Raw genomic sequence first — 22,211 nt, 5'->3', positions numbered from 1 at the left:
CATTCCGGCTTTTTTACTTTGCACCATATTACGAACTTTATGATGAATATGTCGAAAATTCTCCTCCATATTTAGATTGTGACAGGTTAGATCCAGATATATCCCTGGCATCTCGGCAAAACTTCATGCAGAAACACCAACGTTTTACCTTAACAGTGTAAGCAAATTATCAAGCTCGGAGGCGGGTAGATCTGCCTCTACAAACGTAGTTTTGTGCTTCTCGTTTCCAATCTGGACCTGGAAAAACTTCTCCACTGCTAGAGGATCATCCACGTCCTTTCCCACATATGATTCTGGTGGGAGAGGATTATGTAATTGCTATTTTTTTGGATCCGCGTGATATGATTCCCACTGACTTCTGATTTCTTGTACTCGTCCATCGCGTTCTCATGACGTTTATGGGATATCATCTGTTCGTTGCTCACCTTTACGACTCCTTTAGATGTAACAAACTTCAAGCAATGGTGATATGAGGATGTGACTACACTGATCTCATGCGTCCAGTCTCGTCCAAGATTACATTGTAAGGTGCTCAACAGTCCAACAACAAGAAATTGCCCAAAAGCGATTTTTTAGCAACAACAATGGGTAGCTTCACTTTTCCAATCGCCTTTATAACTTCGTCAGTAAAACCAATTATGAGACTTTTGTCCTCTTCAATCATCAAGTTGTGAGAGAGGTTCATAGCGGAATAGGTCCCTCAAAATAGCACACTCATTGAGCTTCCCGTATCTACTAGGATATGATGGACTCGGAACATTCAAATCCAAGCAATTATAATGATAGCATCATTATGGGGACTATACACTCCTCTCATATCTGCTTCAATGAACTCGATCTTTGAGCATCCAAGGTACAAAACTTCTGCACCATGTCCACTGAAAAAATCGATGTATTTCATCACACACCATTCTTTCACTTGCCTCAGCTTTCTCCTGGTTTTATCTTCAGATGCTCGTCTGGACATTGAATGGATCATGGCATGGCTGACATTAATCACATGTGATGTGCCTGGATCCTCCTAAGCTTTTCCCTTTATCTTTTTTGATATCATGTAGTTCACCAACTTCTATCATCTTCTGGACCTAGGACTGTAAATATCGATAATTTTCAGTCGCGTGACCAATGTCTTTGTTGAAATCACAGTATTTTTTGTCACGTTTTTCACGTGTGTCTATTGCCATACGTCGAGGGGGTCTCAAATCTTTGCTTATTTTTTCATATAACTCACTTAGTCGGATGCTCAATTGCGTCGGCCTTATCATGTTATTTTTGATATCCAGCTTCCCCTCTTTCACCATGATTTTTCTCTCGAGCTTCACCTTGATCTTTGGGTTGTCCACTTGAATAATTCTTTGACTTGTCTTTATTCCCATCATTTTGATGATTGGATGTTCAGTCTACTGCTGTCACTTCTCGAGCCTTTGAATCATCCTATACCCGAGCATATTGTTCTGCTCTATCATACAATTCTTCCAAAGTTTTGGCTGGTATATGAACTAAGGAATTATATATACCCGCTCGATCACATGGGTATGCCTATTGGTAGGCCTGATGACAATTTTATCGTGAACATCATCTACTTCAGTCAATTCCTGCTTGAAGCGTCAGGTAAACTGTCTGATGCTCTCACCTTTTGAACCTTCAGAAAAAATAGTGTATGACATCCCTTTCGATCACATAGATTGTGTTTGTAATACAAACACAATTTATCAATCAACTTTTGGTAATTCTAATCGACTGTGTCCGGAGCTGGTTGAACCATGTTATTGCTCCACCATTCAATGACTGCAGGAACATCTTACACATTAGTTCATCACTGTATTACCAGAGGGTCATTGCAGTTTCATAGTGTAAGACATGTTGATTTGGATAGTCCACTTTCTCGTCGAAGTCTGGTAACTTGTGTGCTTGAAAGTTCCTTGGTGGCCGGAACTCTCTGATATTATCTATGAAAGGCACTCCAGCGGCTCGGTGAAGTCTGTTTAGCTTGTCCTCTTTGGAATGTTTTTTAGTTATTACTTTCTCGATCATCCTACATAGACTAGCCTCTCTTATTGCATTAACATCCACATCGGAGGAATTTTCTCCTTGCTTTGACCTATCCTTAAGGATCTCCATTCTGCATCTAGGTCATCTTCTTTCGGGTTCTGAAGATTCACTTCTAGACGGTTCTCTCTCGTCGTACCGATCTCGAACCACTTCATCGTCATTCCTGGGGCATTTTGACCCGACGACGGTTCTGGGCGTACTCTGTTGAGTTACTTCTGGCCGTGATCGAGTGTCTGCTCTTCAGGTCGTACATGTCTGCGTCTAGGTAAATTTTCAATAACCACATGGTTGTTACCTAACAAAGCTTTCTCTGGCCTATCCAGATCGATCACTTGTATGTTTTGGTTGGCTCCCTTCGAGTTAACCAGACCTCCAAGATGTTGCCAAACAGAACGACCTTGCTCGTTTCGATCAGCATTCGTCAACCGGTCTTGATTATGCGGGTTAAAAAGCCTTGATTGAAACTGGTTTTCAAGTTCCAATCTCGGGCGAGATATGTTAACAAGAGCGAGTCTCGGCATTTCTATGTTCCTAGTCTAACCTATCGACGATAGTTACTCTAGTAGAAAATATATTGATCAATTCACAAGTCATTTGATAACCAAACTTCACGTAACTTCACATACCAACGCTTGATGAGTGTGCTATTTTGCGGCAGGATTATAGCCATGTGTTAATAAGAATACTTTCCACTCCATTGTTTACGAATTTAGTTGGTTATTCCAACATCACTGTTATGCTGCCCTCGAATCATTTCCTACTTGTTTGAATTGTGGTGCTGTTGGGTGGATTTGAAAATTCGGAAGCTTTCGTTGTTGCATTATTTGAATAAATAAGGAATTGTTTGGTGTAATTTCAACACTACGCAATGAAGAATAACTGTGATTAGAAAGAACCTAAAATATCATGAGAAGTTCATCTTACAAGTACTAAGCTTACAAGTCCATACATAACTTCTCTACTCTTTTTTACTTCACAAAAGTACCTCTGCTTCTCTGGGAGCGTCAGAAGTACTACATAAGCTATCAAACACCTTCAAAGGAGTGCCTCAACAACAACGCCTACTCCTCTGCAGAATCTCCTGGCAGCCCAAATATGCGGAGGTTTCGGTCCATTGACCCAACTGTCAAATACTGAGCATTTGGACCAAACTTCACAGATGTTGCTTTCCCTGCATCAATCATTTCAATGAATATCATTCATAAAATCAAAACTACGCATGAAGCTAGAAACCACCTAATAAATAGAAAGAAAGAGCCAACATTAAACAAAACAAGACCTGTGCCGGATAAATCAGGAAAAGTTTTGACACAGTTCCATTCTGACTTCACATTTGCAACTTGGTACACTCTGCGACAGCAAAAGCAGTTCCAAACTTGGTCAGTAATAGGACTTAAATTATGGAAAAATAATACTGATCTTGACAGCAAAAGCACTACCAACCTTATATCAGAGCCAGCAATGGCAAGATAACTTCCACTGTGATCAAAATCCACTGCAAAACCACCAATATTGTCAAGCATCTTGAAGGAATCGTAACTGGTTTAATCAGTATGTTTATCATGTTATATCAACTATCAAGTCAGTTACAACAAAACATCAACACCATTTGGTTACAGGGGGGAATAACTCAATGAGGGTCACTCAAAGGTGACAGTTCTTAATTAAGGATTCCATGTGGAGGAATGTTAGCAAGAAGCATATACCAGAATTAGTTGACGTATTTGAATCATAGGGCGCAAAGGTCCTGAAATTCCTCAACTTTCGAAGATCCCACAATTTAACCCCATCATCAGCAGCAGTCTGATGAAGTAAGGAATAAAATGAGAAATGTGTATGTTTTGTTGTCTAAGGATGTCCAAGTGTGGAACACGTACCGCCAGGAAGTAGCCATTTTCAGAGAAAGATATGGCAGAAACTGGTCCACTATGCCCTTCAAATTTCGCAACATTCGACTGCAAAAGACAAAGTAAATAAAACGTGCATGAAACAATCTAGCGATAGAAAGTGAAAGTGACTGATGGTTTATTAGCAAATAAGAAAACCTATACCTGACTTTTCACATCCCAAATTCTAACATTAGCCTGTGACGTTCCAGTTCCAAGGATAAGACCATCGGGATGAAACGCAGCTGATGTATAGCCATCTCCATCTGAAGTATCTCCGACCTGCAAATGATCAATCAATCAACTTTCAACTGATAGCTAGATTTAGATGAAGATGTGTGTGCAAGTGTCTGTGACAAAAAGAGTGAGACCTGAGTGAGGCATGATCCAGAAGTAAGGTCATAAAAGCACCATGTACTATCAAGTGAAGCAGAGACGAAGTAGTTATTGGTGGCATGAACAGTCACAGCTTGCACCTGAAAAAAACCACCAGTCAGCATAAAAAACACCTGGAAGATGAAACTCTTAGCATGCAACAATATGATAACTTCTGCACCCATGACTTAAATTTTACTAACTTTAAGAAGTAAAAATAAAATACATAAAGGGGTACAATATAAATGGCTTCATCCTGCAACCAATGTGCGTGTTTCTACATGCTTATACCAACTGCATGCCAATAGAAGCACCTCCTGATTATTAAACACTGACAATCAGGTATGAATAAGCTCACCTCGGCAATATGATCTTTTAAGACGTGTCGACAGTTATAATTTCCATCTTCAGATCCTTGCCACACACGAACAGTCTGCAGAGACAAATTAAAAGAAGAAAACATCAAACATGGTGACACAGCAGTTGAGTTGGGAGTCAAAAATTTAAAATAAAATAATAATAAATAAAATCAACTAATAACCTTAACAATTTGAGGGTTCTCAACCAAAAGAATTAATAATATTACCAGGATAGCTCCCTTGACTGACAGATTTGTAGTGTTTTAAATACACAGTATGGTGGTTATAGGTAGTTAATGGACAAAGAAAAGAAGACAAGAAACTAACTACGTAGAGATAGAAACTATTCAGGGAGCTTATTCTAGTTCTGGATCACATGGTGTCCACAACAAACCCTTACAAACAATCACAGTCTAATATATTTAGCTTGATATATAAAATTGAAATAATGAGTCTATGATCACCTTATCTGCCGAAGCAGTAACAAAGAAATCGTCCTTGGGTACAAATTTGACACTGGTAACCTACGAAAAAGAACACGGCTTCAGTACCACAATTATCTTATCAAACATAAAAGAGCTTGATAAAAGGATGCCTAGTGAGGAATAAGACCTTCTTCGAATGGCCACTGAGTGTAGACAAAATCTGCCCTGATGTGCGGTCGAAAACAATAGCATTTGTGTCAACCCCTCCGGTTGCAATGATATCCTGCTAGTCAATAAATGGGATGATCAGAAAGTTCGGACTCATAACTACATGAGGATTCCAAAAGTAGAGGCTAGTTGAAATGAATGTAACAGTACCAAAAACAGCATGGCACTATGGCAGCTTATAGTTGTATACCTTGGATGGATGTATGTCAACGGACAAAATGCCAGGTCTGTTAGTTTTGTGAAGGGGATGGCTGGAAAGCTGGGTGTACCTCTCAAGGGCATCGACAGGAGCCAATGTGGAAGGAATCTGGAAACGAACAAACACAGACAATTATTAGTGTGTGAAAGCGGGATAATGAACTTCTAACTATGCCTTTTGAAGCAAAAGGATCTGGAGTCTTGCTAAGAACATTGAAAACAATACCTGGCGTTTTTTCCGCTGCTGTGACAGTAAAGTATTACAGTCGGTAAGATCGGCAATAATATCAGCTGAAATCCCAGGGAGTGATCTCTTCCCATCATGGTCCATATTCACATCCTCGGCAGCTGCAATCACATAAGATTACATGGTAACTGGTAAGATATGGAATTGTTCGGAAAATACTTGGAAGAACTCGACCTTATTAGATGTAGAACAAGTACCTCTTTTCCCGTTGTTAAATGTGGAATCATTTGCAGTTGTTGATGCTGGCAATGGAACATGTCTTTCTGCCAGAGTCAGCAAAGTCCTTGCTTCATCCCTTTCCTTTTTCAGCCTTGCTATAACACGGCAAGCAGCATCATGCTGTCAACAAAGACTACATTAATTAACGCAATTAAAGATGAAATGCCATATATGTGAAAGAAGAACATGCTTTCGTTATGCATGACTAAAAAAGAAGGAACAAACTACAGAGACTAAAACTCGGTATCACCTTTGTTTCCTTACCAAACTAAGTTGCACTCTCTAATCAGGCACATAAAAAGAAGACACTTGGGTACGTAATATAAACCACATTTCCATGTTATTCTTAGATCCTTTTGTTTTTTGTTGTTGAAATTAAGATAAAACACGCCAATATATCCATACTCCAAACGAATGTTAGTGGTAACAAGATTAGTTATGCTTACTGAAGCGGACTAAATTGATAATATGCAACAGATGGTCAATGACATCGCCAAACAGGTGGAAGAAACGACAAGAACCCCCTCAATGAAGCCTGGTTTCTAGAAGAGACAATAGCCAGGTGATCTAATTGAATGTAAGAAAATCAAACAAAATAGCCAATCCGACTCTACACCAGTACAAAAACTGATTTATCAAAAATTTTATACACAAATGTAGATGTAGATTGGAAGAAATGTAATCAAGTTAAGATACCCAATGGGAATAAAATGTCAACCTACAGTCTAACAAACACAAGTACTGCAGAGCTGAATTTAAGCTTCCCATCCAAGCCAAAGTTGTACCTGGTAGAGAGCGTGACTTAGCTCTTGCCTTGCTGTATGTAACTGTTGTTCCAACGCAAAATGTGATAGCATCAACTGATCCCACTCCTATAAAGACAAAACGATAAGTAAAATTACAATATGAACAAACAAGAAGGTACGAAATTCAAAAACTGGGCTAGAGGAAGCTAGAACATGAACAAAGGTCCTCTATAATAGACATAATAATTATTAACTAGTACAAATATCAAAAGGAAACCACCGAGCTTCAAACAAACAAACAAACCAAGCGCTGAGATCACATACAATTTGGAACATTCCAAGTAATCCAGGGATGCTTGCAGCCTGTAATGGTCTCGGTTTAACTGCCTGCACAAATTTTTTAAGACAAAAAGTAAAATAAATAACATATTAATATCAATGTTAGAAGCTACAATAAGTAACAAGATTAACATATCTCACCTTATTTGTTTTCACGGGCATAAGATCATCCATTGTAAGTGGCTCCCCGGTCACAGGGCATTTCCCAAAATCCTATGTAACAAAATAACAAGAAATCGAACTGTCAGAATAATTCTGACCCTCTCGAATTTCTAGTTTGTCTCTATATTTCACTAGCTAGCAAAGGAATGAGTTGGAAACCACATTTTTAATAAGAAAAGGCGAAAATGTACTCAACCAAACCAGTGACCACCATTTAAACTATACATGACATCAGCAATTCAAATATTGGGCTATCATCTATCTTCAAGTGAGATACTAAATCTACTCGTAAGCAAACAACACTAAGCAAAACTATCTAGTTCCCCACTCTATGTTTCAGTTGTTCACTAGCTAAATCTTTCTAGTTCTTCTCAGTACAAGAAACAAACACTAAAAACAGTCAACCAACACCAATGACTATCATTCAAACTACATTCACTTTAACATAATCAACTAATTATTAAGCCTAAAACTAGAACCAGTTCAAATATAGGGTTTGAGGCAGTATTCTGGTGAACAGCAAGAACAAGCAAGTAATTGCCAAAACACCTAAAACACAAAGATATCAGAAATCAAGAGAACAATTCTAAGTACTTGTTTACCGATGTACAGATCTAGAACAAAAAAATATCAAAACAATTAACAGCAAAAATCAAGAACCATAGTAGAAATCACGAACCTCTACATGACGCTCAACCAATCGTTTCTCAAAAAGATGACCAGTTTTTTTTGAAACAACAGGTTCTTCCGGAACTTCACCAGATACTATTACGAAACCAAAAACAATAACGACACAGAAAAGTTAATGCGGAAAGAACCCTAGATCTAGAAAGAGGAACAGGATGAATGGTAGAGAATGAAAAAGAAAGATACTTACTTGCGCAGATCATTCTGTAAATTAGTCGAAGAAACTAGGGTTTCTGCGGGGAGAGAGACTGAATGGAGAAAGAGAGGTTTAGCGGGGTTCTAAATTCTAATGTTAAAAAGACGGATGAAGGGTAATTCTGTTAATAGTAAACTATCAGAGGATTCTTATGATTCCAGGGTTCAGGCGGGTGACGCGAGGTATCGAGTTTAGAATAGTGTTAACCAAAATCTTTTTCCAGTAGCAAGTACGGGGTAAACTAAAGATTTTCTCGTAAATGTATAACATAATTTTTATGCCGGCCTGTCAAGTCATGCACAACCCGCACTAAAACAGGCACCTACTTGACGCTTACCTTCGCCGTTTTTGTGTTTTTTGGGACCAGATGGAGAAACATTGTTTTAATGGGATTACGAATTCTCGACCATTAACGTGGATATACTCACACCCTATCCATGTGTGGGGGGACTCCCCTTCACAATCTTTCCAACTGCAGTGTTACAGGGGGATTCCCCTCCTTCACACTCTGCAGGGTTGCATTTACGTGTTCGCTTATTGAGAGACAAAGAAAATTTACAAGAGAAATGGGGGTCGTTTAGTCTACGTTCCGAAATTCTACCTCTTCCACGTGGATCGCCGCTCTCCGTGTTTGTCTGTCCAGCGCCTGCTCCTGCGATAAGTTTCGGTTGTTCATGTCCCGCTTTACAGACTCGTCCCATGTCAGCTTCGGTCGGCCTCTGCGTTTCATCCTTCCTTCGTCCCATGTTAGAATAGTGTTTTTCCAACATTTCTAAATGCTAAGGCCGGTTCCTATGGGGATGGCTAACCCACCATATGCCATGCCAGGTGGCCTGGTAAACTGGGCGCGCCATTATGGAAACACTGGTAAGCGTTCGAGTTTAGATCCCTAGCGATCGACTGTGAATCATTAGGTCTAGTTTCGACCGCCAGCGATTGAGACTCGTCCAATATCGATCGGTGCTTTACCGTGTATAAATATCACCATTTTCTTCAGTTTTCATTCATACAAATTTCTTTTTCCCTTCCCTGGAGAGCAAACCAGAGCGATTTTTCGCCTAATTTCTTTACAAATGAGTACCAAAACAAATAGACAAAGAAAAAGAAACAGAAAAGACAAAAGAAAATCTACTGCAGATAGTGATGTCGTCTAGGTCCGGGATAAAGAAAAAGAGTTCGCAAATGTTAGGCAACTGGTTGGACTTGGTGTATACCTACGCATATATCTAACCATCCCGAGCGAGTTAATTTACCTAAACTAAGAGGTCAGTGGTCTGAGATAATTGAAGTGTTTGGGCTCCTCCCCTAAGTTGTTCAACAGTCCTTGCAAAAATATCCTTGACAGCGTTTATATTTCATGAAAAGCAAAAACCACAGGACTCAAGTAGTGCGAGCTATAATAGAACGTTGGTGGAACACTGCAGATATGTTCTTTTTCAAGGATTTCGAGTGTGATGAGTTCTATTTTTTCATTCAATAGTTTATTTTTTTAGTTTAGATATAAACTTTAATTTTTTAAAGATTCAATTTTTAGTTTAGATACAGACTTTATATTTATGACCATGTTGTTTCTACGGTTCACACCATTAGATTTGTATATGCTGACAGGAATAAAATGTGAGGGTGATGTACTACACCAATTAAAGTGGACATCGGAAGGAAGATTAATACAACTACTTCCCTTATACGTACCGATGGAGGGAAACGAGGACCGACCCCACTTGAGATTTTGAGATTTAACTACATTAAGCTTAATTTTTTTGTAAATTACATAACTTGTGACGGAAAATATGTACGATAAAATCAAAATTCTACTTAATTGGGTAAAATTATAAACTTAATAATTAAAACTACATCAAATAGATGACATAAATATACAAAACAATGTAAAGTACTATCTATATTTTAATTAGAATACTTTGCACTTAAAAAATGATACAAAATCAATTAAAATTCAAAAGAAAATCGGGCGGAATCTATCGCCTAACCGCCGTTATGACCAAATTTTTACTTCATGATTTTGCCCTCACTTGAGTAAAAGTCTAGCTCTGTCACTGCTTGTACGCAAATGATATTGAAGGAAAGCCAGACTCCATAATATTACACTCATATGGATTAAGAGTATCTGGGTTGAAGGCTTTTTTTGAACCGTTATGCTACACAAATGGATAATAACAGAGTTGACGATTATCCCGAGCTTGAACGTATATTTGTGTTGTGGTTGTTAGGCCAAGTTATGTTTCTCAATGCTAGCTCAGTGGCATTAATTGGTTTTCTCGAGTCTTTAAAAGATTTAACTAAAGCGCCAAATTATGATTGGAGTTTGCAATTTTAGCTGAGCTATACTTAAGTCTCGGTGAATGCTTGTGTAGGAATAAATATAACTTGAATGGATTTTGGTTCGTATTGGAGGTAAGAGCCACAATCCCTTTCTATTATTTGATTCACTATCGAGTTAATTGTTAAACTGGTGATTCATTAACACAACAATGTTCATCAATGTTATTTTCAGTATTGGTGGTATACTTACTTCAGGGTTTGCGAACCTGATCTTCACGAAAACCGATTAATTTTTCCAGTCGTGTACAAGTACAAAGCTGATAATTGGGTTGGTCAAATAAATGAAAAATGTCTTTGTTGTTCAGAGGATGCAGCAACTGTGCAGAACTAGTATCAACATTAACTCAATGTCGTATTCTTCTATTGACGAGTACAATGAACCAATAACACATGCTAGAGTTAAGCCTCAAGCGAGTTGTGTTTTACAGTCCTATTACGGGTCATGGTATTTGGTACTACAAAGAAAGACATATGTTTCAGCTACAAGGCAGAAAAGTAAAAGCAATCAACTTGTTTCCAACTTCAAAAATTTCACATGATGATTGGATAACAGTGATAAATAATGGACAATCTTGGGAACAAGCTGAAGATTTGATCCAAACCCCAGATGATGACTTTGATTACTATAGTTGGTACCAAAATATTGTTGTTTATCCAAAAAACTTGGGTAGTGTTGATTTTTCAGCAATTGGCAATTTGCTACTCACGGACCTTCCATCCCAACCTCCATCACCGACGAGAGAAGCATATATGTATCCCAGCAGTCAAATGGGTTCGTCAAATATGCCCTCAAATATCTTGGAAAGTCCAGACTATATCACTTGTTGGAGATATTGTTACTGTTCCACTTTGTACTGAAGGTCTCCAGCAAAGGTATCCATATTACGGTGTGGTGGCATCACCAAAAGATTATCAGAACCAGTCGAACACTTTAACGCATCTTCTCGATGGATTCCAGAATTTTCACTTAAGAGAGATGTATATGCAGAGGGAGAATTTAACTTTGGGTCATTTACAGATATGTCCCATTTTCTAAAGTTGTTTACAAAATAATTCCGTTTTTTTGATAACTTACAAAGTAGTCCCGTTACAAAGATTCCATCAAGTTACAAGTTAACTGGTGTTAACTGACATGTGGCAGATTTAGGGTGACCTAAGATGCCCAATATACCCTTCAGTTAAACTTGTTTCCTCGTTTCTTCAGGAGATCTCATCGAAAAACTTTGTCTTGTTCACCTGTTAGAAACCAGACAGAAGAACCATAAAATCGCATAAACAGAGCAAGGCAAGCAAATAACACTAATACTACCATTTATTGATAACATTGAATCAAAGATCCAATACTCAAAACATCCAAGAACAATATCTCTGGGAGGTAGCTAATATCCAAACAAAGTAAAAGCTAAACTAAAACATAACCAAATAAACATAGCAAATGCATGAAGTTTCATAGGTCTCACTTGAAAGCAAACAAAAGACATCCTAACCAAAACTAGTTTCAAGTAAATCTTCAGTGAACACTACTGCTGAGTCGTAGCTTTTCTTGGCTTCTTCGTTGCAGGCATAGAACCACCAGCACTTCCAGCTTGTGATGATGATTGGGATTGAAATGCCAGTCCTCCTTCTTCAGATGTAGACCTATTTCTCTTTGTATTAGAGCCAATTGCACCACCAGGACAAGTTGTCTTGTTGTGACCAGGCAGCTTGCATTTGCTGCAGCACCTGACTTTCTTCTCGGATAGGGTCTCATTATAGGCCTTCCTTCTGTTCTTCCTAGGCCGGCCTGGTTTCCTAATGAGCAACGGAGGAACAATAGTTGTTCTTGGCTGTATAAGAGAAGAACAAAGGAAGTTAATATTGCATAAAGAGATCAACAACCTAGTAAGTAATAGGTGTACAATAATCTTCCCAAGTAATAGACATAGCAAAAAAAAACAAAGAATGAATGAAAATACTAAAAATGATTACTTAGCCGCCGCAAAAATTAAACATCCTAAATATCTACACTATATATGTTACTGCAGGGTCTGGAATCCGGCTTCCAAACACTAAAATCCATTAAGTAGCTAGGTACAGGGTTCATACAAGAATTGAGAAGAATTGAGTTCAGATATTTCACTGAGTACTTTGAATTCATGTATCACAATTGTACTTTTAAGTAGATACACACAAATATTTAAGGTAAACCTAATAATGTAATGTAAAAGGTTGTCTAAGTTCATAGTGCACACATAAATCAGATCCAATTAAGGACAAGTAAACATGAATAGTTGAGAGTTAGGAAAAAACCTCATCCCAGTCCTCAGGCCCTTCCAATGGCACCATATCAGGGGCATAGGTGGTCTTGTAGTTATCCACTGAGTAGTATCTGGCACAATACCTATAAAAATGCACACAATAAAAACAAACAAGTTTAACATTTCACATATTGGTAATAAATAAAGAATCATAGATAAAACTACATGTGTTCTGCACACTTACTCAACCCAATTGGGACTGATTTGCTGCAGAGCACAGACTGCGTGTTGACAGGGGAAACCCCTCAGCTGGCATTGCATGCAGCTGCAAGTATGTTTCTCAAGGTCAACGGTGAATATAGTATTATATATGCTTGTGACTTCATAAAGCTTGCCAGCAACCGCTCCTTCTACCTTATATTCCCCTGTTTTCTTAAACATCTTCTTCAATAATTTTTTGGCAGTAGGAACCAAATCCCCAGAATCCCATCCAACACAAGCATTTCTTCTCTTGTAAAACAGCCCCATCACCAGTTGTCCATACATCAAAACTAGCTTGCAGACAGGTTTCTCCCTAATGTTGGTTATCATGTTATTGAAACTTTCAGAAAAAGTTGTTACTCAAGTGTTCACAAGCGCTCTTGTGGTCAAAAAAGGCCCTGCACCAGCTTTTAGGATCCTCGCCCATCAAATACTGACAAGCACTAACATTCTCTGACATCATACTATCCATGTGTGCCTACAGTTGAACATATTTAGTGTTACAAGAATTTTACTTTCTACGAATAAAAAATGTCACTCATTTCATTTACGGACTAAAACAAACCTGAAAGTGTTTAGGCTTATAAGCTCTAGCAGCATTCCAGAATAGTGTGTGTAGTTTAGATCCCTTGTAGTGCATTTTGAAGTTTGCATACATGTGCCTGCCATGAATATAGAACATACTTTATGTATTTTGTAACAATAAAATGATCAGGTTGGAGGTTAGTTTGTAACCTGAAGCAGAACCTATGTGGTGAAGTAGGGAACAACTTTTGGACAGCGTCTCTCAAACCCTTCTGTCTATCAGATATGAAGTTGATTGGCTCAACGGGATGATCGGCCAATCTATGCTTGAGATTATTCAAGAACAAGAACCAGTTCTCCGCACACTCGTTTCTACAAACCATGATACCCAAAGGAACCAATCCATTCTGCCCATCAAGAGCAGTGGCAGATAGTAGACACCACCATACTTTCCCTTCAGGTGACAACCATCCAGCCCAACCACATTTCTACAACCATTTATAAAACCCCTCATTGGGGCATCAAAAGATATGGTCACAGATTCAAAGCGATTGTCTCTGCACGAAGAAACAAGGAAAGTTTTAAAACTAGAACTCAAACTAATCAATTTTACGAACAATTAAAGAAATAATATTACCTTCCGTAAGTGAAAGTAGCAATTGATCCGGGATTAGTCCTTTTGATCATTTCACACAGACTTGGTATGAGTCTAAAACTCTCATCAAAGCTTCCGTTTATCCTCTCCAACACATTGTTTCTAGCCTTCCATGCAACGTGATACGGGATCAAGGTGTTGTGGCTTGTCCAAAACTCGGCAGCAATCTCAGAAGGTTTAGGTACATTCTTTCCATGTGACTCCCTTAGCTTGTTGATCACATGTTGAGCTACAAATTCTGGATTTGCACATGAATTCCTCCCATAAGGATCCCCAATACAAGTGTGGTGCAAGTGGAAATCTCTTATGCTCCAAGTCGCCTCACCAGGGATCCTCCTTGCAGATATATACCACGGACATAGAATGGGCTCTCCAAAGCCTTTACACACAGCCTTGATTCTAATTATCACTCTTACTAAACCTGCATTCTGTCCTAGTAGATACACAGTATTTTCTGAGATGTTTCTTAAAAGCGGTCTTGTCTGGAAATTCCATCCCCTCATCAATTCTGTCATCAACTACAACTTGTATTTCATTTTCTGGTTCAGGGAATAACTCATTATCCACTGAATCAGCAGCAACAAGGAAATCTTCAAAATCACTGTCATCAAACCAATGTTGCCCATTATCAACCACTCTAACTTCATGATTAGGTAATGGCCTACCAACCATTTCAGGACCATAATCATCTTCCGATCCATTAGCAATTTCCTTCCCTTTACCCTTTTCAATCTCAAAATCAATCAGTGGTTCCTTAACTTCTTTGACAACTGCAAGTCATGACAATCAACAAGGAAAAAGTAATTAACACATCGGGTATTATATCATTATAAAAACCAATTTTAAAAGAGAAACCAACACTACCTTCAACTTCATCATCCGTCTCCAACAACTGGTCATAATGATCATCTACATGTTCAGAGGCATATACAAATACACATTAATATCAAATTGTAAACATAACATAATCGATGATTTCTAAAATTTCAAAATATGAACATTACCTTCATCGTCTTCCTCACTATCCTTACCAGCACTGCTTTTCATACTAAAATTGTGTAAAAACTCCTTCCAATCTGCATCATCTTCACCCTCACTGTATATGAGTGGTTGGCTCCATGGTTGGTCTTCCGGGTGACAATCATCTGCATTAAGATTCTGAAGGTGCAACACTGATTCCTTAGTCGCATTGACAGCTTCTTCAACAACATCTACTTTATCCGCGGCTGATTTCCAGAATTCAGTACCTAGTGAATCATCATCTAGATTCACAATGCCCTGACTACTAGCCTGTGTCGGCTCCTCAACATGGTTCTCAAAATCCAGAACCATCTTTGCTAAATTAACACCAACTGTCTTTTTAGCTTTTTCAATCAGCCTCGGGCTTTTCCTGTGAGATAAAGTTACCCTTGGCCCTTTCTGAGGTGTTGAATCCCTGTTACATAACAAAAGAGCATTATCACTAAAAGATATTCATCATGCTAAAAAAAAATTATCACCAACATACATCATATTATCACACTAGCAGACAAACAATCAAACTGTAAGCAATAGACCAATAACAGGGCCAGTGAAAAGAATATACTGTATCATGGAAGTAATCTCTCTTTTGATTATGCTTAGACAAAAGACTGATTAAAAATGTAGGAAGATGAAACAGAGGGAGACATTAAGCATAGGCACATACACCAATAGGAAAGAAACTAAACTGTGGTAAGAGGAAAACTAAATAGCAGCTCACAGTGTGCTAGATTTTAACTGCCTAGCCATCTAACAAATTAAACAAAAATATATGCACCAAAGCAATTATTAGCTAAGAAAGATACTTTTTATCTGAAGCATTAAACAGTAACACAGCAAAGTGATCAAGATGAAAGTACGAAACAAAATAAAACTACAAGCCAACACACCACAAATCTTTGTTCAAATGTGAACATGCCGGTCATTGATATGAAGTGCTACACACATTACCAGCAAACTCGGATACAGGTGCAAACTCGCATTACCACTATCAGATATTCATCATATGCTAAAAAAACGAATTTTAGAACAGAATATGATCACTTTGACAACAGGTTCTAAGAATTAGGTAAAGCATGGTTTAACACGACAAAATATCATTAAAAATCATGCAAAATGGTAATAGAATCATGAGGGGTAGGCATATCTCTCTAAAAATTAACGTCAATACATTGAAATTAATCAGTTTACTAACTAAATAAAAGCATATCATCTTGACTAACAGAACATGACAGAAGAGACATCTAACCTGTTATTTGCTTGGGCCTGTTTCCAACTATTTGTAACTATATGTCCAGAATCAGGTTCCATGTGACTGCAAGAGAATTTTCATAATAAGTTATTAAGTTATAACAGATATGTACAATAAAATTCATAAACAAAAATGCTAAAATAACTAAACAAAACAGATACACAAGTGCCTGAACGCAAAACTTCAGCAGAAAATGCGTATAGCATATATGATCAGTCAACTTTCTCAATCTCGTAAGTATCAGTCAATACTAGTTTAAGAGACCCTGGCTAGACCACTGCAAATTTTTTGGTGAAAGTGCTTGTAAAACACTTGAATAAAAACCAATCTCGTAATTCTTAAACATGATGCAACATACCAATACCAAAATAAACATCTATATATTATCAAAAACCAAGTATAATGCTCTAAGTAATGAGATGTAATCTCAGAAACACCCATAAATCTAGAGACAAAAGGATAACAAAAAGAAGATTCAATTTCAGGAACTCATTAATGAGATGTAATCTCAGAAACCCCTTCTACTACAACCACACAAATATAAGAATATAACTTTCTAATCAAAATCATCTTTAAACCTTCATAAAATTAGATGGATTCTTTAAAGACTATTTTCGATCGAACTAGTAAAACCACAGTTCACATACAACAAGCAGGCTAATAAAACAGATGTTCTCAAACCTGAAAAAATCATTTTTGCTAACCTAATGACAATTTCAAACTGATAACATACCCACAAAGTACCATTAATAGACCATTTCAGTAGCAAAACACATATCGTGTTCAACAACAGAATATATACCATTTCAGGAACAACTCATAACCAACTATACAGACCTAATTGGAAAAATTCATAAATTGGGAAACCCTAATTTTCAAATCGATTTGAAAATCCTTAAATTGAAACCCTATACTAAACAAAAAACCCAAATTTCATAACAACAAAGAAGAGAAACAAAGTTAAGTTCGTGAAAATATACCTTCTTGGAGTTGCGGCAGTGTTCTTGTTCATTAATCCTTCATCAACCATTATCTTCTTCCCCATTTCTTCTAAAAGACAGAAATTACACGCTAGAAATTACTTAGGTTTTCACTAGAAAATACCCTCTATCAACTGGTTTACGCATAGAAAACAAACTTAGATCTTGGTTCTTTATATACTGATAGAGTAACAAAAATCTGAGAGAAACCCTAACCAATTTGTGGCACGAAATTTCTTGATAAGGATACATCTGTTGAATTAGTTTGGGATATATCCTAAATTCATGCTTATAATCTTCTCAAATCAGATTGTTCTCTCTGCTCTCCCACCATCTTCTCTAACAACAAAATCTTTCTTCTGATCTTCACATACTCGATAGAGTTGAAACAAAGAAGGAAGGTTGTATGCATCTTTTTTCATTTACTAGATATTTACACCTGCACAACACCTGTACCTTCAACTGACAGCTCAGCTAGTCCCCACTTCTCAACCACCTTTGACCGGTAACTTTAAACGACAGGGAAGTTTTATAATTTTGAAAAAAACGGGTCACGAATGTATATCGGCCCACAAATTTGGGATAGAAATGACTATTTCCCTTTAACTTTTGAAATGCCTGAGACTTTGGTAGGAACAAGTTGTCAAATGAGTTTAGGTCATGATGGCATTTTCCATGGTAGTAGCAGTCTAAGAAGTCGTCGAAGTCGTCATTCTACTCCAAATTTAATGGAAGAGACACGGGTAGCAGCAGCAGGAGGAGATGTGAAAATGATATATATTCGTTTCCAGACTCCTACTTGTTAGAGCATTGCTCGGTCGAACTCGCATGCGTTACTATCTCAAACATGTTTGTCAATGTTAGTGATCAAAACTATAAGTCTTGATTTCTAGTCTACTATAGCTAAGTCTTGGACTAGGATAAAAAGTGTAGTTGAGATCAAGAACTCCATGGCGATCATCATACAAGACGAAGGACTACTCAAGGAACTGGTGGATATTCATCGACTAAAAGGTATGTGGAGACTTGAACTTATCTATCACTCAAAAGTCTATCTACTCTATCTCCTATTTTAAGACAAAAGTCGTTTTATTATATAGACTTTGATTATACACATTTGCTATTTCGAGCCGAGTTTAACTCGCCTATCTATTTCTCGAAATATGTGTTGGTAAGATTTTGCTTTGGCCAAGTTCATCTTTACCTAGTGACGAAAGTCATGACACGTTTCAATCACCTTGAGAATTGCTTACTTTGACGAAATGTCCTCTAAGAATGTGTCAATGGTTGAAATGAGAGTTTAGATTAAATAACCAATGATGGATATAAGCATTGTGTGGCAACACATATATGTATAAGTCCTTCTTTCCTTGAATCGAAGTTTGCGAACTTTGTTGATCAAGAGAACCGGAACAAGAGCCGTGAACTCAATCCGCGAACTCAGTCCGCGAAGTTCTCGACCCGAGAAAATCTGCTGGAGTTTGAGAACTCCTTCCGGGAACTTAAGTCCGCGAACTAAGTCTGCGAAATTAAGCTGGTTATATCTAAAGACGATTGTTTGTGAACTTATTTATATTAACTAAGGAATGATAAATGCAAACCGTGGCTACATAGTTCATGAACCGATTCGAATGAATCAAATCGTTTTTGCTTCGATTGTGTCTTGTGTAGTTACATAAGATTTCCTTGCAATTGAACAACTCTCTAACTAGTTCATTTGAGTCATTTGAACTAGTTATGGTGAAGAAGAACATGGTTGATATGAAAGTGCTCATATGGCTAACCATTGGTTTACTATTGTTGAACTAACAAATGTTCATGTTTGGGTACGGTTACATAAACCCAAAATAGTACATTTCATTTGTGTGTAACAAGCTAAGTTTTCGATCTAACAGTTGAAAGATATTAGCTTGAATCTAATCAGGTTTTCATCTAATAGTGAATATTGAATGCTTTGTTACCAAGCTAACATTGATTGCAAACCATGATTTGAAAGACTATATAAGGGAGAACTCTAGCAACTGGGAAACCTAATCCCCACACTTCCTGTGTGATACTATTTGTATTAGCTAGAGTCGATTCTCCTTTAACCTTAGGTTTCTTCTTGTAAACCAGGTTAACGACTTAAAGACTTCATTGGGATTGTGAAGCCAGACCGATACTACTTTCTCGTAGTTGCGTGATCTGATCTTGTTGATTCTATCATTTTGAGTACAATCGTAACGATTGGCTTGAGATTTATATCTCCGATAGGCAAGATAGAAAAGTAGTCACAAACATTTCGTCTCATCGTTTGTGATTCCACAATATCTTCTTTCGCCGCGTCGATTAAGATTATTGTGAGGTGATTGATAATACTAGGCTGTTCTTCGGGAATATAAATCTGGGTTATCAATTGGTTCATGTTCACCTTGACTTATCAAAAGACGGAACAAAACTCGTACGTATTTCTGTGGGAGACAGATTTATCTATTCTGTAGACTTTTCTGTGTGATACAGATTTGTTTATTAAAGTCTTCGACTTTGGGTCGTAGCAACTCTTAGTTGTGGGTGAGATCAGCTAAGGGAATCAAGTGTGTAGTATCATGCTGGGATCAAAGACGTAAGGAGCGCAATTGTACCTTGAATCAGTGTGAGATTGATTGGGATTCAACTACAATCCAGACCAAAGTTAGTTTGTAGTAGGCTAGTGTATGTGCGGCTTAATACAGTGTGGTGTTCATTCTGGACTAGGTCCCGGGGTTTTTCTGCATTTGCGGTTTCCTCGTTAACAAAATTTCTGGTGTCTGTGTTATTTCTATTCCGCATTATATTTTGTTATATAATTGAAATATCACAGGTTGTGCGTTGTATCGATCAATTTTGAAATCCAACCTTGGTTGTTAATTGTGTTAGAGCATTGCTCGATCGAACTCGCATGCGTTGCTATATCAAGCATGTTTGTCAATGTTAGTGATCAAAACTATAATTCTTGATTTCTAGTCTATTATAGCTAAGTCTCGGACTAGGATATAAAGTGTAGTTGAGATCAAGGACTTCATGGCGATTCATCATACAAGTAGAAGAATTACTCATGGAACCAATGGAACTTCTCTCAAAAAGGTATGTGAATACTTGAACTTATCTGTCACTCAAAAGTCTATCTACTCTATCTCTTACTTCTTGGGACAAAAAGTCGTATGCTACATGTATAGACTTAGATTATACACATTTGGTATTTCGAGTCGAGTATACCTCTCCTATCTATATCTCGAAATATGTGTTGGTAAGCTTTTCGCTTCGACCAAGTTTATCTTTACCTAGTGAAGAAAGTCATCATATGTTTCAATCATCTTGAAAATTGCTTTGACAAGAAATGGTGTAACAACTGTATAACATCCTCTAAGAATGTTTCAATGATTGAAATGAGAGTTTAGATTACATAACCAATGATGGACATAAGCATTGTTGTGGAAACACATTTATGTATAAGTCCTATTCCTTGAACCAAAGTTTGCGAACTTTGTTGATCAAGAGAAACCGGAAGAATGACTTGCTTCCAAGTCTGCGAACTGCCGAACTTCTCATCCCGAGAAATTATGCTGGAGTTGACAAACTAGTTGCATGAGTACCAGTCCGCGAACCCAGTTTGCGAACCGGCGGAAGGTCTCTTGCCGAGATTTTCTGCTGGAGTTTGTAAACTCTGCTGGTTGCTTAAGTCCGCGAACCTAGTGTGCGAACTTAAGAAGGTTATATATCTGAAGATGATTTCTGAACTTAAACTTTAAAAAGACTAAGGAATGCAGTTTTCAAACCGTGACTATAAAAGTTCATGAACCGATTCAAGTGAATCAAATCATCTTTGCTTCAATTGTGTTTTGTGTAGTTATATAAGATTTCCTTGCAATTGAACAACTCTCTAACTAGTTCATTTGAGTCATTTGAACTAGTTATGGTGAAAAAGAACATGGTTGATATGAAATGCTCATATGGCTAACCTTTTGGTTAACTATTGTTGAACCAATAATGTACACGTTTGGGTACGGTTAACAAACCTAGAAGCGTGCAGTTCATTTGTGTATAACAAGCTAAGTTTTCGATCTAACAGTTGAGAAATATTAGCTTGAATCTAAATCAGGTTTTCATCTAACGGTGAATATTGATTGCTTTGTTACCAAGGCAAAACCCTGATTTGAAAGACTATATAAAGGAGACATCTAGTATTGTGCAAAACTAATCCTCACACCTTACGTGTGATACTAGTTTGCGTACTAGAGTCGGTTATCCTTTAACCTTTGGTTTTCTTCTTCTAAAACTAGGTTAACGACTTAAAGACTTCATTGGGATTGTGAAGCCAGACCGATAATACTTTTATCGTAGTTGTGTGATCTGATCTTGCATCTTCTATCGTACGAGTACAATCAGATTGATTGGCTTGAGATTTGATATCTCCGATAGGCAAGATATAAAAAGTAATCACAAACATCTTCGTCTCATTGTTTGTGATTCCACAACATCTTGTTTCGCTACCATACGATTAAGATTGTTGTGAGATGATTGATTAATCTAGGCTGTTCTTCGGGAATATAAGACCGGATTATCAATTGGTTCCTGTTCACCTTGATTATTATCAAAAGACGGAACAAAAACTTTAGGGTTTTTGACGAGGTGTCGAACTCGCAAAAATAAATTTCTTACTTCTCTTACACTAACTAGTAGTATAGGACAAGCAGGTTCGTTCCTAAGAGAGAGTTGAGTCTAAAGTTGTCAATTCAATTTCTGAATATTAATGCAAATCTGAGTATGAGAATGATGAAGGACTCTTTCTAAGCCATGAAACATG

General features: G+C 37.6%; 1 protein-coding gene and 1 long non-coding RNA gene across 2 annotated transcripts; both read right to left on the bottom strand.

Annotated features, from left to right (window-relative positions):
- Positions 1-2,864: 2,864 nt before the first annotated feature.
- Positions 2,865-8,252, bottom strand: LOC113318584 (pre-mRNA-processing factor 19-like). Its single transcript, XM_026566770.1, has 18 exons — positions 8,114-8,252; positions 7,916-8,001; positions 7,216-7,287; positions 7,060-7,122; positions 6,775-6,861; positions 5,968-6,109; positions 5,750-5,871; positions 5,516-5,632; positions 5,285-5,380; positions 5,137-5,196; positions 4,672-4,746; positions 4,310-4,414; positions 4,104-4,220; positions 3,930-4,007; positions 3,759-3,855; positions 3,496-3,547; positions 3,332-3,402; positions 2,865-3,223 (listed from the first exon to the last, which is right to left on the bottom strand). Exons 1-18 carry the CDS (start codon positions 8,124-8,126, stop codon positions 3,114-3,116), a joined length of 1,563 nt encoding a protein of 520 aa, XP_026422555.1. The 5' UTR covers positions 8,127-8,252; the 3' UTR covers positions 2,865-3,113.
- A 6,593-nt stretch (positions 8,253-14,845) lies between these two features.
- On the bottom strand, positions 14,846-15,256 carry LOC113318280. Its single transcript, XR_003344389.1, has 3 exons — positions 15,142-15,256; positions 15,002-15,046; positions 14,846-14,907 (listed from the first exon to the last, which is right to left on the bottom strand). It is a non-coding gene; the product is annotated as an uncharacterized LOC113318280 (long non-coding RNA).
- Between the last annotated feature and the right edge of the window lie 6,955 nt (positions 15,257-22,211).

Source organism: Papaver somniferum, chromosome 10 (assembly GCF_003573695.1).
Source record: "Papaver somniferum cultivar HN1 chromosome 10, ASM357369v1, whole genome shotgun sequence".
Lineage (NCBI taxonomy): Eukaryota > Viridiplantae > Streptophyta > Magnoliopsida > Ranunculales > Papaveraceae > Papaver > Papaver somniferum.
Note: the sequence above shows the minus strand (reverse complement) of the source record. Positions and strands in the feature narration are given on the sequence as shown.

Excerpts from the sequence above, each read along its gene's own strand:
- LOC113318584 (XM_026566770.1), bottom strand. Across the intron at positions 4,221-4,309 it reads CTGGATCATGCCTCACTCAG|GTCGGAGATACTTCAGATGG; the intron begins GTCTCACTCTTT and ends GATCATTTGCAG. Across the intron at positions 3,856-3,929 it reads AAAATGGCTACTTCCTGGCG|ACTGCTGCTGATGATGGGGT; the intron begins GTACGTGTTCCA and ends TTACTTCATCAG.